Source organism: Castor canadensis, chromosome 1, assembly GCF_047511655.1.
Source record: "Castor canadensis chromosome 1, mCasCan1.hap1v2, whole genome shotgun sequence".
NCBI classification, from domain to species: Eukaryota; Metazoa; Chordata; class Mammalia; order Rodentia; family Castoridae; genus Castor; species Castor canadensis.
The window spans coordinates 53,739,817-53,754,200 of record NC_133386.1 but is presented as its reverse complement, the minus strand read 5'-3'; the positions used below and the strand labels follow the sequence as shown (position 1 = coordinate 53,754,200).

Here is a 14,384-nt window from a genome sequence, read left to right as displayed (position 1 = left end):
GGATCGCAAAGATTCTCTGAGAGATAAGATGCGTGAAGACCCTTCGTAAACTCAAGTGCCGCGCAAATGCGAAGACTTAACAGTCAACAGTTCAACATTCATCGATGGCTTCGTACATGGCACTTTCATCTGCACAGCAGGACCTAGCTAGATGTTATTACAGATTACCCCCCACTTTACACCTGAGGAAACTGAGGCGACGGATCGGGTTCCGGGGCATCCACAGCCCCTGGAACCAGTAAATCCTGACTCTTTCTCCCGAACACGAAGCTGCCGTCCTGCCTACTTCTATGTAGTAAATGCGCAGAGATCTCGCTTTAACAAATAAATTGCTAATTTAGAAGCCTGCTCTTCCACAGGAAGCCCCGCCTTTTCTCCGCCATCACCCTCCCGCCCTAGCACTCCCGCACCCGCCGCTGCCCCGCCTCGGCATTTCTGCGCATGCGTCTGCGGGATTGGCGCAGGCCCAATGGCGGAACAGGGCCGCCGGCCCCGCCTCTCCCGGCCCGACCCCGCCCCGCTTGGTCCAGCGCTGCTGCCGCTCTGCTGCCTTCTGCACGCGGGAGGATGAGCTGATTTGCGCTGGAGTCACCATCTTCAGCGCTCGTCACAGGTGCTTTGGGTCAGGCCGGGGGCCCACTTCTCAGTGCCCACTCCCAACCCATTCCCCGGCCCTCTCTGCGCGCCTAGCAGCGGCCTGGCTGTGCGGACTGGCTGCCCGGGCTGCAGCGGGAGATGGTTTGTGTACGGTTACCATGGAGATTCTGGCCTGGCCCAGCCTAGCCGGAGCGCAGCGGGGCGGGCGGGTGGGGTTGTTGCAGCCCTCTGTCCCGGCCTGGACCCTTGGGAGAGCGGGCATTGCCGGGAGTGGGGGAGCCGCTGTCCACGCGAGAGGTGAGGCGTCGCCCGCTCCTTCACCTGCCTGCCCGCATTTTGGCCTCTGATGGGGGAGAGAGGCGATGCGAGTACACTGCTTGCTGTCGGGTCCGCTGCAGCTATTTCTGCACTTTTGGTACTTAGTTCAGTAATACTTGTTGATTGAGACTATGGTCGACTAAGGGGTTTTGCTAGGCAGGCGACCTACTCAGTTCACACAGATTGGACCTGGGCTCTTCCAGGCAACAGAGTCTCAATAAAGCGTATTGTGACAATATTTGCCATAGACTAAAATACACCATATGTGTACAAAATGCCTTGTATGACTCAGTCCCACCAGTACCATAGCAAGTCTTCTATCCGCCCCGACTTAGAATTCTTTTTACCCTGTAGAAAAACAAGCCTTACTCTTTATTTGTATCCTATTTTATGAATCAATGGTTCTGATTCGTTATTGATGTTGATTTGGCATAACTTATATTCAATAAAATACTTAATAAAGTTCTCCATTTTCATAAAGAAAAGCAACCCCATCGCAATTTAAAAACTTACGAAATGCATGAAAACACTGAACAAAAATCGTTTTCTCTTGCAGTTTCTTTTAATGCTGTTTTTCATTTGTGGGAGAAATGTTTCCTTGTATCTCTTTACCACTTGGGCAGTAGTTGTAAATGTTTTCTAAGGGCTGGGACTGTGGTGAAAAACACTTTGCGTAGACCATTTCCTTTAATTCTCAAAACAATCCTAAGAGACAATTATTATTAATACCCATGTTTTACAAAAAAAGAATAAGCCTTACCCAAGGTCACATAGCTGGCTGGGTGCTGGTGGCTCACAACTGTAATCCTAGCTACTCAGGAGGCAGAGATCAGGAGGACAATGGTTCAAAGCCAGCCTGGGCAAATAGTTCCACAAGATCCTATCTTGAAAAACCCTTCACAAAAATAGGGATGGTGGAGTGGCCCTGAGTTCAAGCCCAAATACTGCAAATAAATAAATAAATAAATAAAATCACATCGCTGCAACTGTCAGAGGACTTAAACCCTTACCCCAGCATCTCAGCACTTTACCATTGCCTCTTTGGATGCTCATATTGACACCAAAGTAATTGAAGGCCATGGAAAGATTTCTGAGTATTTGATTTGCTGGGAAAAAGAGTGTGCATATGGCCAGCCTTTCCCCTGTAGCAAACACCCAGCTAGCGCAGTGTTTCATTTAGCAGGAGGGATCTGGTTCAGGTGGCTATTAGCAGCAAAGGTAAAGACAAGTGTTTATAATTAGGCATAAACTTTTTTTTTTGGTGGGACTGGGATTTGAACTCAGGGCTTTACCCTTGCAAAGAAGGTACTCTATCACTTGAGTAACATCTCCAGTCCATTTTGTTCTGGTTACTTTGGAGGTGGGGGTCTTGTGAACTATTTGGCTGGGCTTAGACTGTGCTTCTCCAATCTCAGTCTCCCAGGATAGCCAGGATTATAGGCGTGAGCCACTGACACTCGGTCAGCATAAATTTCTATAAATAATGACACTGAACTTTCTCCCCAAACCAATAGGAAAGATTATTTTTAAAGTTCTTCAGCTTCAAATTTCCTCTTCCTGGTGGAGTCCCTCTTCTGGTAGCCCCGTGACACCACAGACTTGGGACAACATGATGCATAACAGGATCCAATCTCCTCCTCTCCCTTCAGAGTTGGCTCCTCCTCCTATTTCTTTTAAAATATCCTTTTGCCTTCTCTCTGACCCCTGTAGGTCTGCACACTGTACAGCATTTCCACTGGCCTCTTCCTGTCTTCTCAGATGCCACATCCTACTCATTCTTCTGTTCTCATTGTCACTTGTTCTTGTCTCCCTTCTCACTTGATGTCATCATGAATCAGGTGCCATTTGAGATAAAGTCCAATATGCTTTCATAATCCACCATAACAAATGCCTCCAATTAAAGAAGCCATGCAGCCTCCATCTAGAAAAGTCTTAGCTCGAGTCTATATTTGAAAATGGAGTTCAGTGGTTATGCAGGTGTTGACCTTCAGCTGTGCCTTCCATGGAGCCTGGGGTTCAGAGTCTGGTGAGACAACACTAGATGCACAAAAGTTCTAACTGCAGACAGAGAACAATTGGGAACCTTATGGAGTCTAAACTCAGGCTAGGAGGGGATGGTTTGTCCAGGAAAGGTTCCTTAAGGAAGTGACCTCTAAGAGTAGAGTTTGGTGAATGATTATGTAAGAACTGCTGATTTTATCACTTCTAGTCTTTTCCTTCCTGCCTGCCCATCTCTGCTAGATCACATCACCCCTCAAATCTTTAATTTACCATCAGCTTTAATTTTGTTTCTTTACCTATTATTTAGTTTCTCTCTCTCTCTCTCTCTCTCTCTCTCTCTCTCTCTCTCTTTCTCTGGTGGGTTGCTCCAGTCTTCATTTTTGGAGTTCCTTCTTGTACACACACACACACTATGTATTCGTTCTGGATGTTCTTCCTTGGCTCTTTCATTCACTTCACTGGAACTTTTTTCTCTACTCCAGCCGCAATGCCAGCCACTGCCATTTGTTCAAAGTCAGCCCATTTTTCAGAACCTAGCTCAAGCACTACCACCTTCATAAGCCCACCAGATGCTCTCACTCGCAATCAGATATCTCTTCCTCTTTTGTAATCACATGGTAATTTATCTCTATTTTTAGAGATTTCTTGTATTAAATTCATTTGGGTTCAAGTAAGGATTAAACTCAGCTAATATACACCAAGAAGACTGAGCTTGTTGTGAAAATATTGGAGTCTCTATATTGGTGGTAAATAGTTGAAGCCCATGCCTTCCAAATGCCCTGCCTCCAGCCATCCCATCTAAGTGGGTGTTAGTTTGACTAGGGCCCATGTTACAGCTTTTCTTTTGGTATTGCTTAAGACTCTGTCCACCTCATGGAATTGTTGCAGGGATTACTTGAGATGGTGTACTCAAGAGTACTTTGTATTAAAATCAATGTTTAACTAGCGTTAGCAATCCATCTTGCTGAGAGAGGAAAAAAAGTGTGATTCTTTTCTGTGTTCCCAAAGACTGAAGCAAAGGGCTTTGTAGGAATCAGTTGACAGTACTGGTTAATTGGATTTGCTTCCCCTGTCAGGAAAATTTTGTAAAGCTAAAATTTATGTGGTACTCTTGAGTTGTGCGGTTCTGGGATGCTTCACTATCAATAGATAGACTTTCTAACAGTGATTGTTTTTCAGGTAGGCAAAACTCATCTATAATAATTTGTAATTTAACCAGTATAAAGAAAAAAATTCTGTCTGCCAAAGAACCCCACTTCTGACCAGTTCACTTGTACTATTAAACACATTTCCAAGTATGAGTTAGTTAATACTATGTTAATAATAAACGATGACCCGTGCAGATCTTATGTTATTAAACTGTTTCTCACAAGATAACCATTAAAGTAAGATTAGGCAGGAGAAGAAGGAAGAGTGATAGAGAAAGTTATACTAGAATTTGTGGTGAAAACTTATAAACAAAAGGATTTTCAGGCCCATTTACCTTCATTGTTTCCACCAGTATTTGGGCAGCCAAAATTCCTGTATGCCCAAATAATTTATAGAATTCTTAGAATGTGACCTGAGTAAATGTCCCTGTTCTATTCTGTGGGAGAATATACTTTTAATGCAAACTAAAAGATAGCCAGGGAGAACACTGAATCAGAAATGAGAGTCCATTATTATTCCCCAGAGCACTTCCTCTAATCTTAATTGGGTTTGCCAGATTACCTTTGGACATCACTAGGCTTATTAGTACAATGTGAGGCCAAAGGAGTAGAAAACCTGGTTTAGTCTCTGGGAGAAACCTCTTCATTGTAAATAAACTTCTCACTACATAATTTCTTACTGTAATGGGCTTTTTTTTTCTTTTGGGGCTGCTGGGGATTGAACCCAGGGCTTTACACATGCTGAGTTCATACTCTACTATTAAGCCTTGATGGGTCTTCCAAAAACAAACCAATAAATCTGTCATGACCACTAAATTAGATGTTGTGGGTCTGAATTTATATTATGAATCTGAAAATTATACACAAAATATATATGTATATACCTAAAACATTTTTTTATTTTTAAGTAAATCATATTGAATATTTTTAAATAAAGGGCCAATCATGTCAGAAATATTATAAGTTAAATGTACTATGCCTGCCAGTTTTTTTATAGTTAGTTAGTATATACATAATTCTAGAGACCTTGCTTAAATTTGAAATTCTGTATCAAAAATTTCTAAAATAGTAAGATTTTACTGTTTTAATGCAACACCTGGTCTTTTCATATCAAAGGAATGACATGTTGTTTGTACTTTTCATCTTAGTCTTCTCAGAAACTCTTGGGGTGGGGCCTGAATAGAACTGAACAAATGTTCTTGTTGTCTGTTGTTATATAAAAACTAAATGTATAGAATTATAATATAGTAAATCTTTTTTATTTGTCTAAGGAAGCACCTGTTAAGGAAACCTTAGTTTCCTTTGGCATATGTCACAAAACATTTTCTTTTTTGCAGAAGCCATTCCAAAATTGAGCAGCTCTAAAGAGACTTCTTTCTCTTTAGAGATATGACTTCTTTATAGGGTTAGAGGTTTTTTGTTTCTTGTTTTTTTTTAATTGTTAAAGGTTTTTTTTTTTTTTTTCAAAGAAATGAATACCATAGACTAATTAGAGTTGAGTTTTTAAGTCTGGTCCAGTGTTGAGGATGTAGCTCAGTGGTAGAGTGCTTACCTGGCATGCACAAGGCCCTGGGTCTCTTCCCTAACACTGCACAACAAAAGCAAAATAAACAAACCAAATCTGGGCTATTTGCAAGTTAGATAGGTTTTTATGGACACACCAGCATTTGAGAAGTGTCCACACCTCATGGCCCTTGTCCATGCCATTAACTCTCACTGAACAGGATGGTCTGGGAAAAGAGCATTCACTGCTGATGTTTGGTATTTGTTAACCTAGGACACAACATCAAATTGATCAACTATGGGGCCCAAGTCTTCTCAGAGGTTTGTTGTAAAAGCAAGTTCAGTTTGGAAGTCGGCCCCATCTATCTAAAATTTAACCTTGTACTAGCACGTTGTGAGGAGGGGGGAAGGGAAGAGAAGGAAGACAGTGTTTTCTCATAGATTGAAGAGTGTGACATGGGAGCTGGGGGTGCAGCGCTTTGCCCAGCATGTTCACGGTCCTGAGTTCCCTGCACATCTTCCATCCAATCTCATATTGTTTCAACTGTGCAGCCCATATTGTTGAGAGCTGCTCTCTCTTCTTTACTCACTGCTTGAATTTTTACCTAACATTTCTTATGATTTTTTTCCTCGGTGCTTGGATCTTTAACTAAAGTTTATGATTTTTTTCAAGTTGGTGTAGAGGAATGGTTTAATATAAGGGTGGGCTTATTCACTCTTTTCTAAAGTACTGGATAAAAACAGTTGGTGTTTATTGTACCATATATTTGCAGGGTGTAGTGTCTATCTGAAGAACATTTTACTTTAAAAGGAAAGATGCTGTCTTCAAATGATAAAAAGCTAGAAAAATTGGATCCATTTTATCGACCTTCAATGTCCAAACAGAAGACTAGTGCGGAAATCATAAGCGAAGCACGGAATGCATTAAGAGCAATTAGAACCCAAAGACCATTTACACCCCAGGAAGACCAAAGGAAACTATTTGGACCCACATCATCAAGAACATCAGAAAACAGGCCTCCTTCCTCCTTCAGGTAAGACACTTCACTTTTGTGTACACTCAGGTGTTTAGACCATTGGATTACATTTTCCCTTAATTCTGCTCACCTTCCTCCAACTCCATAGGTTTGCCTTTTCCAGAATGTCATATAATAGTAGGAATCATACAGTTCCGTCATACGGTTCTTGTCAGACTGGCTTCTTTTCCTGAGTAATATGCACTTTGGCTTCCTCCACGCTATTTCATGACTTGACAGTTATAGTGCATTGCTTTTTAGCAACTAATAAAATTGCATTGTCTGGATGCACCTGAGTCCATTTATCCATTCACCTTACTGAAGGGCACTTCAGATGCTTCTGAGTGTTGGCAATTACATATACATGGATACTTATACTGTAAACATCCATGTGCAAAGATTTTGGGTAGTTTTCAGCTCCTTTGGGTAAATACTAAGGAGCACAATTTAGTTTTGTGAGAAACTTCCACACCGTCTTCCAAAGTCGCTGTACCATTTTGTGTTTCCATCAGCAACGAACGAGTGTTCCTGTCCTCCACATCCCCTCACCAGCCTTTGGCGTTGTCAATGTCCTGCACCAGCCTTTGGCGTTGTCAATGTCCTGGGGTTTGACCATCCTAATAGGCATGTAGCAGTATCTCTTGTTCAGTTTGCATTTCTCTGGTGATAGATGTGCAGCTTGTTTTCATATACTCATTTGCTATCTGTATGTCTTCTTTGGTCAGGCATCTGTTAAGGACTGGCCCATCTTTTAATCTGGTGATTTGTTTTCTTGTTGAGTTTTAAGAATTCTTTGAGTATTTTGGGTAATACTTAAAATTGTGTACATTTTGCAAACATTTCTTACCAGAACATGGCTTTTCTTCTTACTCTCTTGACAGTGTCTTTTACACAGCAGAGATTTTTAATTTTAGCAAAGTCTAGCATTATCAATTCTTTCTTTCATGGATCATACCTTTGGTATTGTATATAAAAGCAGTCACCCTATCCAAGGTCATCGAGACTTTCTCCTACGTTATCTTGTTTTGTAGTTTTGAGTTTTACATTTAGGTCTGTGATTGAATTTGAGATAATTTTTGTGAAGGGTATAGTCTGTCTAGTTTCCTTTTTTTTGCATATAGATATCCAGTTGTCTTAGTAGCATAAGTTGAAAAAGCTATCTTTTTGCATTGCAGAAAGTCCTTGATTTATAATGATTCAACTTATAATTTCTTTTTAACTTATAATATTGTGAAAGTCATGTGCTTTCAGTAGAAACTGGACTTTGAATTTCAATCTTGGACTAGCCATATGCAGTAGGGTGCTCTCTTGTGATTCTGGGCAGCTACAGCAAACTGTAGCTCTTAGTCAGCCAGCCATGGGATCAGGAGGACAAATGACCATACCTGTGTGTACTGCATTGATCAACTATGACATAGGGAGGTTAGGTGTATTAAATACATTTTTGACTTAACAAAAATTTCAACTTACAATAGGTTTATTGGCACATACTCCATCTGCATTGTCTTTGCTCCTTTGTCAAAGTTCAGTTGACTGTACTTTCGTGGGTCTGTTTCTGGGCTCTCTGATCCATTGGTCTATCTGTTTTCTTTCACCAATGCTATGTTGTAGTACTATAGATTTGTAGTGTATTTTGAAGTCAGGAAGTGTCAGTTCTCTATGCTTCTTTAATAGTGTATTGGCTATTGTGGGTCTTTTGCCTCTCCAACTCTCCATATAACTTTAGAATCAGTTTATTGACCTTCACACAATAACCTCCTAGGATTTTGATTAAGATTGCATTAAATCTATAGATCAAGTTGGGAAAAACTGACATCTTGTCAATAACAAGTCTCCCTTTCTATGAACATGGAATGCTGCTCTGATTATTTAGTCCTTTTTTGATTTCTTTCTTTGGGTCTTAAAGTTTTCTTCAGGTAGATATTGTATATTTTTGTTAGGTATATAACTATTTAGCAGGGATTAGCTAATTTAAATTGTGTTTTCATTTCAGTTTCCACTTGTTCATTGCTAGTATATGGAAAGTAACTGACTTTTTTGTATTATATTGTAACCAGCAAACCTGCTATAATCTCTTACTCATTTCAGAAGATTTCTGTTTTTACTATTGTCAATTCTTTAAGCTTTGTCCACACAGATGGTCATGTCATCTGCAAACAAAGACAGTTTCCTTCCTTCCTTTGTTCCTTCTCTTTCTTCCTTCCTTCGTTCCTTCCTTCCTTCCCTTTTCTTTCTTTCTTTCTTTTTTCTTTTGAGACAGCTGTTTTTTTTCTTTTATTCACATGTGCATACAATGTTTGGGTCATTTCTCCCCCTTCCCCCAAACCCCTCCTTTACCCCCCTGCCCCCTCCCATTCCCCCCCTGCCCTCTCGCTACCAGGCAGAAACTATTTTGCCCTTATCTCTAATTTTGTTAAAGAGAGAGTATAAGCAATAATAGGAAGGAACAAGGGTTTTTGCTAGTTGAGATAAGGATAGCTATACAGGGAGTTGACTCTAATTGATTTCCTGTGCATGTGTGTTACCTTCTAAATTAATTCTTCTCGACCTAACCTTTTCTCTAGTTCCTGGTCCCCTTCTCCTATTGGCCTCAGTTGCTTTAAAGTATCTGCTTTAGTTTTTCTGCATTGAGGGCAACAAATGCTATCTAGTTTTTTGGGTGTCTTACCTATCCTCATACCTCCCTTGTGTGCTCTCGCTTTATCATGTGATCGAAGTCCAATCCCCTTGTTGTGTTTGCCCTTGATCTAGTGTCCACCTATGAGGGAGAACATATGATTTTTGGTCTTTTGGGCCAGGCTAACCTCACTCAGAATGATGTTCACCAATTCCATCCATTTACCAGCGAATGATAACATTTCATTCTTCTTCATGGCTGCATAAAATTCCATTGTGTATAAATACCACATTTTCTTAAACCATTTGTCAGTAGTGGGGCATCTTGGCTGTTTCCATAACTTGGCTGTTATGAATAGTGCTGTAATAAACATGGGTGTGCAGGTGCCTCTGGAGTAACCTGTGTCACAGTCTTTTGGGTATATCCCCAAGAGTAGTATTGCTGTATCAAATGGCAGGTCTATGTTTAGATTTTTAAGAAGCCTCCAAATTTTTCTCCAGAGTGGTTGTACTAGTTTACATTCCCACCAGCAGTGTAAAAGGGTTCCTTTTTCCCCAAATCCTCGCCAACACCTGTTGTTTGTGGTGTTGCTAATGATGGCTATTCTAACAGGGGTGAGGTGGAATCTGAGTGTGTTTTTAATTTGCATTTACTTTATTGCTAGAGATGGTGAGCATTTTTTCATGTGTTTTTTGGCCATTTGAATTTCTTCTTTTGAGAAAGTTCTGTTTAGTTCACTTGCCCATTTCTTTATTAGTTCATTAATTTTGGGAGAATTTAGTTTTTTGAGTTCCCTATATATTCTGGTTATCAGTCCTTTGTCTGATGTGTAGCTGGCAAATATTTTCTCCCACTCTGTGGGTGGTCTCTTTAGTTTAGAGACCATTTCTTTTGTTGAGCAGAAGGTTTTTAGTTTTAGAAGTCCCATTTATCTATGCTATCTCTTAGTTGCTGAGCTGCTGGGGTTCCATTGAAAAAGTCCTCGCCTATACCTATTAGTTCCAAAATATTTCCTATTCTTTCCTGTACCAACTTTAGAGTTTGGGGTCTGATGTTAAGGTCCTTGATCCCTTTTGAGTTAATATTGGTATAGGGTGATAAAAATGGATCTAGTTTCAGTTTTTTACAGACTGCTAACCAGTTTTCCCAGCAGTTTTTGTTGAAGAGGCTGCTTTTCTCCATCGTATATTTTTAGCACCTTTGTCAAAGACAAGTTGGTTATAGTTGTGTGGCTTCATATCCGGGTCCTCTATTCTGTTCCACTGGTCTTCATGTCGTTTTTGTGCCAGTACCATGCTGTTTTTATTGTTATTGCTTTGTAATATAGTTTGAAGTTGGGTATTGTGATACCTCCAGTGTTGTTCTTTTGACTGAGTATTACCTTAGCTATTCATGGCCTCTTGTGTTTCCATATAAATTTAACGGTAGATTTTTCAATCTCTTTGATGAATGTCATTGGGATTTGATGGGAATTGCATTAAACATGTAGATTACTTTTGGGAGTATCAACATTTTTACTATGTTGATTCTACCAATCCATGAGCATGGGAGATCTCTCCACTTTCTATAGTCTTCCTCAATCTCTTTCTTCAGAAGTTTATAGTTTTCCTTATAGAGGTCTTTCACGTCCTTTGTTAGGTTTACACCTAGGTATTTGATTTTTTTTGAGGCTATTGTAAATGGGATTGTTTTAATATATTCTTTCTCAGTTTGTTCATTATTAGTGTATAAAAATGCTAATGATTTTTCTATGTTGATTTTATATCCTGCTACCTTGCTATAGCTGTTGATGGTGTCTAGGAGCTTCTGAGTAGAGTTTTTTGAGTCTTTAAGGTATAGGATCATATCATCTGCAAATAGGGATATTTTGACAGTTTCCTTACCTATTTGTATTCCTTTTATTCCTTCTTCTTGCCTAATTGCTCTGGCTAGGAATTCCAGTATGATGTTGAATAGGAGTAGAGATAGTGGGGATCCTTGTCTCATTCCTGATTTTAGAAGGATTGGTTTCAGTTTTTTACCCTTAAGTATAATGCTGGCTGTAGGTTTGTCATATATAGCTTTTATAATTGAGGTACTTTCCCTCTATTCCCTAGTTTTCTTAGAGCTTTTATCATGAAATGGTGTTGGATCTTATCAAAGGCTTTTTCTGCATCTATTGAGATGATCGAGTGGTTTTGAGACAGTTGTTTTTTCAAGTTTGTCGTTTGTTCAAGATTCCTAAAGACAATTTTAGACCTTGGGTCTGGGAAGTTGCTTTGGAATGAAAGGTTAATAGTGATTGTCATACCAACTTTATAAAATGATACAAACAAAGCATTTCAAAAATCATTGTATGTATTTCTTCTTTTCATTATTCAATATTTTTAATGTCCCTAAAAATAGTAAAAAGAATTATTAATAAAATGCTTTAAAAACCATAATATTTTAAGATTGCCTTTTTCTTAAGAATTATGTATTGAATGCTATTACTTGCTTTTCAGTTAAAGCTAACATATGCTAGAAACAAAAGCAGTAACTAACTACTTACACAAACCAATACTCTGTTCCTTCATCTCTTATGCTAGCCTCCATGCATCCAGTTTTGAGTTGTCTGATTCCAGACCTATATCTGGCACGCGTCTCAGTCCACTAGAGCTGGTGAGTATGTTATAGCACTGAAGCTGTTGGGAACTGAACATGGTCCAAAATACCTGAATCAGCACATGTAAGTGCATCTAAGGAAATTATCACATAGACCTAAGTATACTAATAATTTATTATCACAGCATATTCCTTGATATTTTTCAAATATAATGGTTAAAACCTAGTAAGACACTTCTCTAATTTACCTGTAGTTTGATAAAAAAAGAATTTTAAAGTAATTTGGTAAGCAGAATGTTTCACAATATTTTTTGTTTTTTAAAAACAGTTATATATATTATTATTTTCTTTTTAACAGCTATATATACAAAAATTTTATATAAAATTTATCTTTAAAAATTATACATGTACTTTACACATACATATATACATATGTATACACACATACAGACTGAGAGAGACAAAGATTTATGACAAAAATGAAATAAAATAAAACCCCTTAAAATCTAGTGGTGTCTAGTTCCCTTATTTATTTGTTTATTTATTTGGTGGGACTGGTGTTTGAACTCAGAGCTTCATTCTTGCAAAGGAGGCACTCTACCACTTGAGCCACACCTCCAATCCATGTAGCTCTGGTTATTTTGGAAATGTGGTCTTGTGAACTACTTGCTTGGACTGGCCTCAGACCACAATCCTCTCAATCTTAGCCTCCCAAGAAGCTGGGATTACAGGCATGAGCCACTGACTTAGTTCCCTTATTATTTATTATTCTCTCCCCATTAGCTTTCTTTTGACACATTCTTTTGGTATTTACATCCAGATTTCTAAACACTTCATTGTCTTGCTATTCTGGCTTTTGAACTGGACAGTTTTCCTATGACTAAGGACAACAAAGAGTCTGAGCTTGTCTGTTCTTACCGCTACTCCAATATAGATGTATCATTCCTTTGGTTAGATAGGTTCTCTCAGACTGTGTATACCCTGCTCGCACTGAACTTTGAATTAATGATGACTAACAGTGCTTGCTTCCTCTTGCCTGGACCACTTTCTGTTTCCTTTCATGTTAGTTGCCTTGCTTTTTTAGTTTTGTATTACTATTATGAACCCCCAACTTTCCCATCCAAAGTAATCTAAAGGCCTTTGTGTGTTCAGGTATGTGAGCTACTCTATTGATTTGCCTCATTGGAGGGCTTTCCAAACATCCTGTCCAGTCACTTGCCCTGGGCACCTGGTATACAGCTCTCCTGGGCTCCCCTCACCATTATCCCAGTAGGCAGCTCCTCCCTCTGCTTTTTCCTGGTTCCTGGATCTCAACTTCTTCCCTTTCTTGACTTATTTTTATTTTGGTGGAGTATTTCCTTCCATGGCTTCTTGAGAAAGGATGCATAGGAGGTATGGGACCTTTATTCTGTTTTCCTCTCTGAAAGTTTTTAGGATTTTTCTCTTTGTTCCCAGTGTTCTGAAATTTCATAATGGGCATTTGATGGTTCCTGGGTACTTAAAGAACCCTTTTATCTGTAATCTCCTGGCCTTCAACTCTGGAAAACATGCTTGAATTTTATTTATTTATTATTAGCAGTACTGGGGTTTAATTTTTGGGACTCACTCAATTTGGGCCTACTCTTTGTCAAACTGATATAGTTCTCGGACTACAGGGTTAGGGATTAGGCTAAGGCAATATTGGCTTTTGCTTTCTGTTTAGGGTCATTGAAATTAAATTTCTTTACTGTGAAATGATGTTCAAAGAAAAAGAATTCTAAGAAATACCCAAGCTGAGGATGTAACTCAGTGGTAGACTTCTTGCCTTGCATGTGTGAGGCCCTGGGTTCAAGTCCCAGCACCTCGAAGAAGAAATAAATAGAGATATATCCCCACATTAAGTAAAATGAGTGATCTGGTTTCAAATTCTTTTGTTATAGTAGATTATGTATATTTCCTTTTAAACAATGAAAAATTGAAGGTCCCAGTCAAAACATCCTAAATATGGCCTCATGCTCCCTGCCCTCCCACTTTCTTTCCTCTTTTTCACTACTCTTTTTAAAAGAATTCCTTTACTCTGGTAACTATTAAAATGACAAAGGTGGGGGTGAGTCGGGGGGGTGCATAACAGAAAATTGGAGTGGAAAAGGAAACAAGTGGAGAGAAGGAGGGGGCAGGAGAGATGTTAAACAATACACTTACTGAAAGAGTTTGTGAAGACCTCACTGAGTCATGTTTTAGATCTAGGACACTTTCCCAAAATCCTTCAGTTAGCAGTCAATGAGGGAAGAGAGACCAGAGAACAGCCCCTTTCAGATCCTGCATTAACCATTTTAACTAAACTCTGTGCCCTTGGAAATGTGTCCTCTCTCTATTTCTCCCCATCCTCTCTGGCCTGTGCTCCCCCCAAACCCTCCAGCTGGCTGGGGGCTGCTCACACTCAAGAAAGCTCAGGGCTTCTGAGAATGGTGGAAAAGCTGATGTTCTTGAGGGTTCCTGTTAGTCAGGGTTTCTTAGAATTAGGAAAAGCCTAATAATTCAAGGCCTTCTCTGCTGTGTATATATGCCCAGGGGACATCTTTTTTTCTTTCTTGAAGCTCCCTACGTCCCACAATAGCTCTG

At 39.5% G+C, this 14,384-nt stretch overlaps 1 protein-coding gene across 2 annotated transcripts in view; it reads left to right on the top strand.

The window, feature by feature from the left end:
- The first annotated feature begins 510 nt into the window (after nucleotides 1-510).
- Nucleotides 511-14,384, top strand: part of Armc2 (armadillo repeat containing 2) — a 117,699-nt gene continuing 103,825 nt past the window's right edge. The window contains exons 1-3 of one of the 2 annotated variants that reach the window (XM_074077091.1): nucleotides 511-613; nucleotides 6,341-6,601; nucleotides 11,768-11,840. In XM_074077091.1, the coding sequence (XP_073933192.1) occupies nucleotides 6,384-6,601; nucleotides 11,768-11,840 (291 nt within the window). In that variant the 5' untranslated portion in view covers nucleotides 511-613; nucleotides 6,341-6,383. Of the gene's footprint in view, nucleotides 614-6,340; nucleotides 6,602-11,767; nucleotides 11,841-14,384 lie in introns of those variants that run through there. The other variant, XM_074077103.1, reaches the window with a different exon arrangement.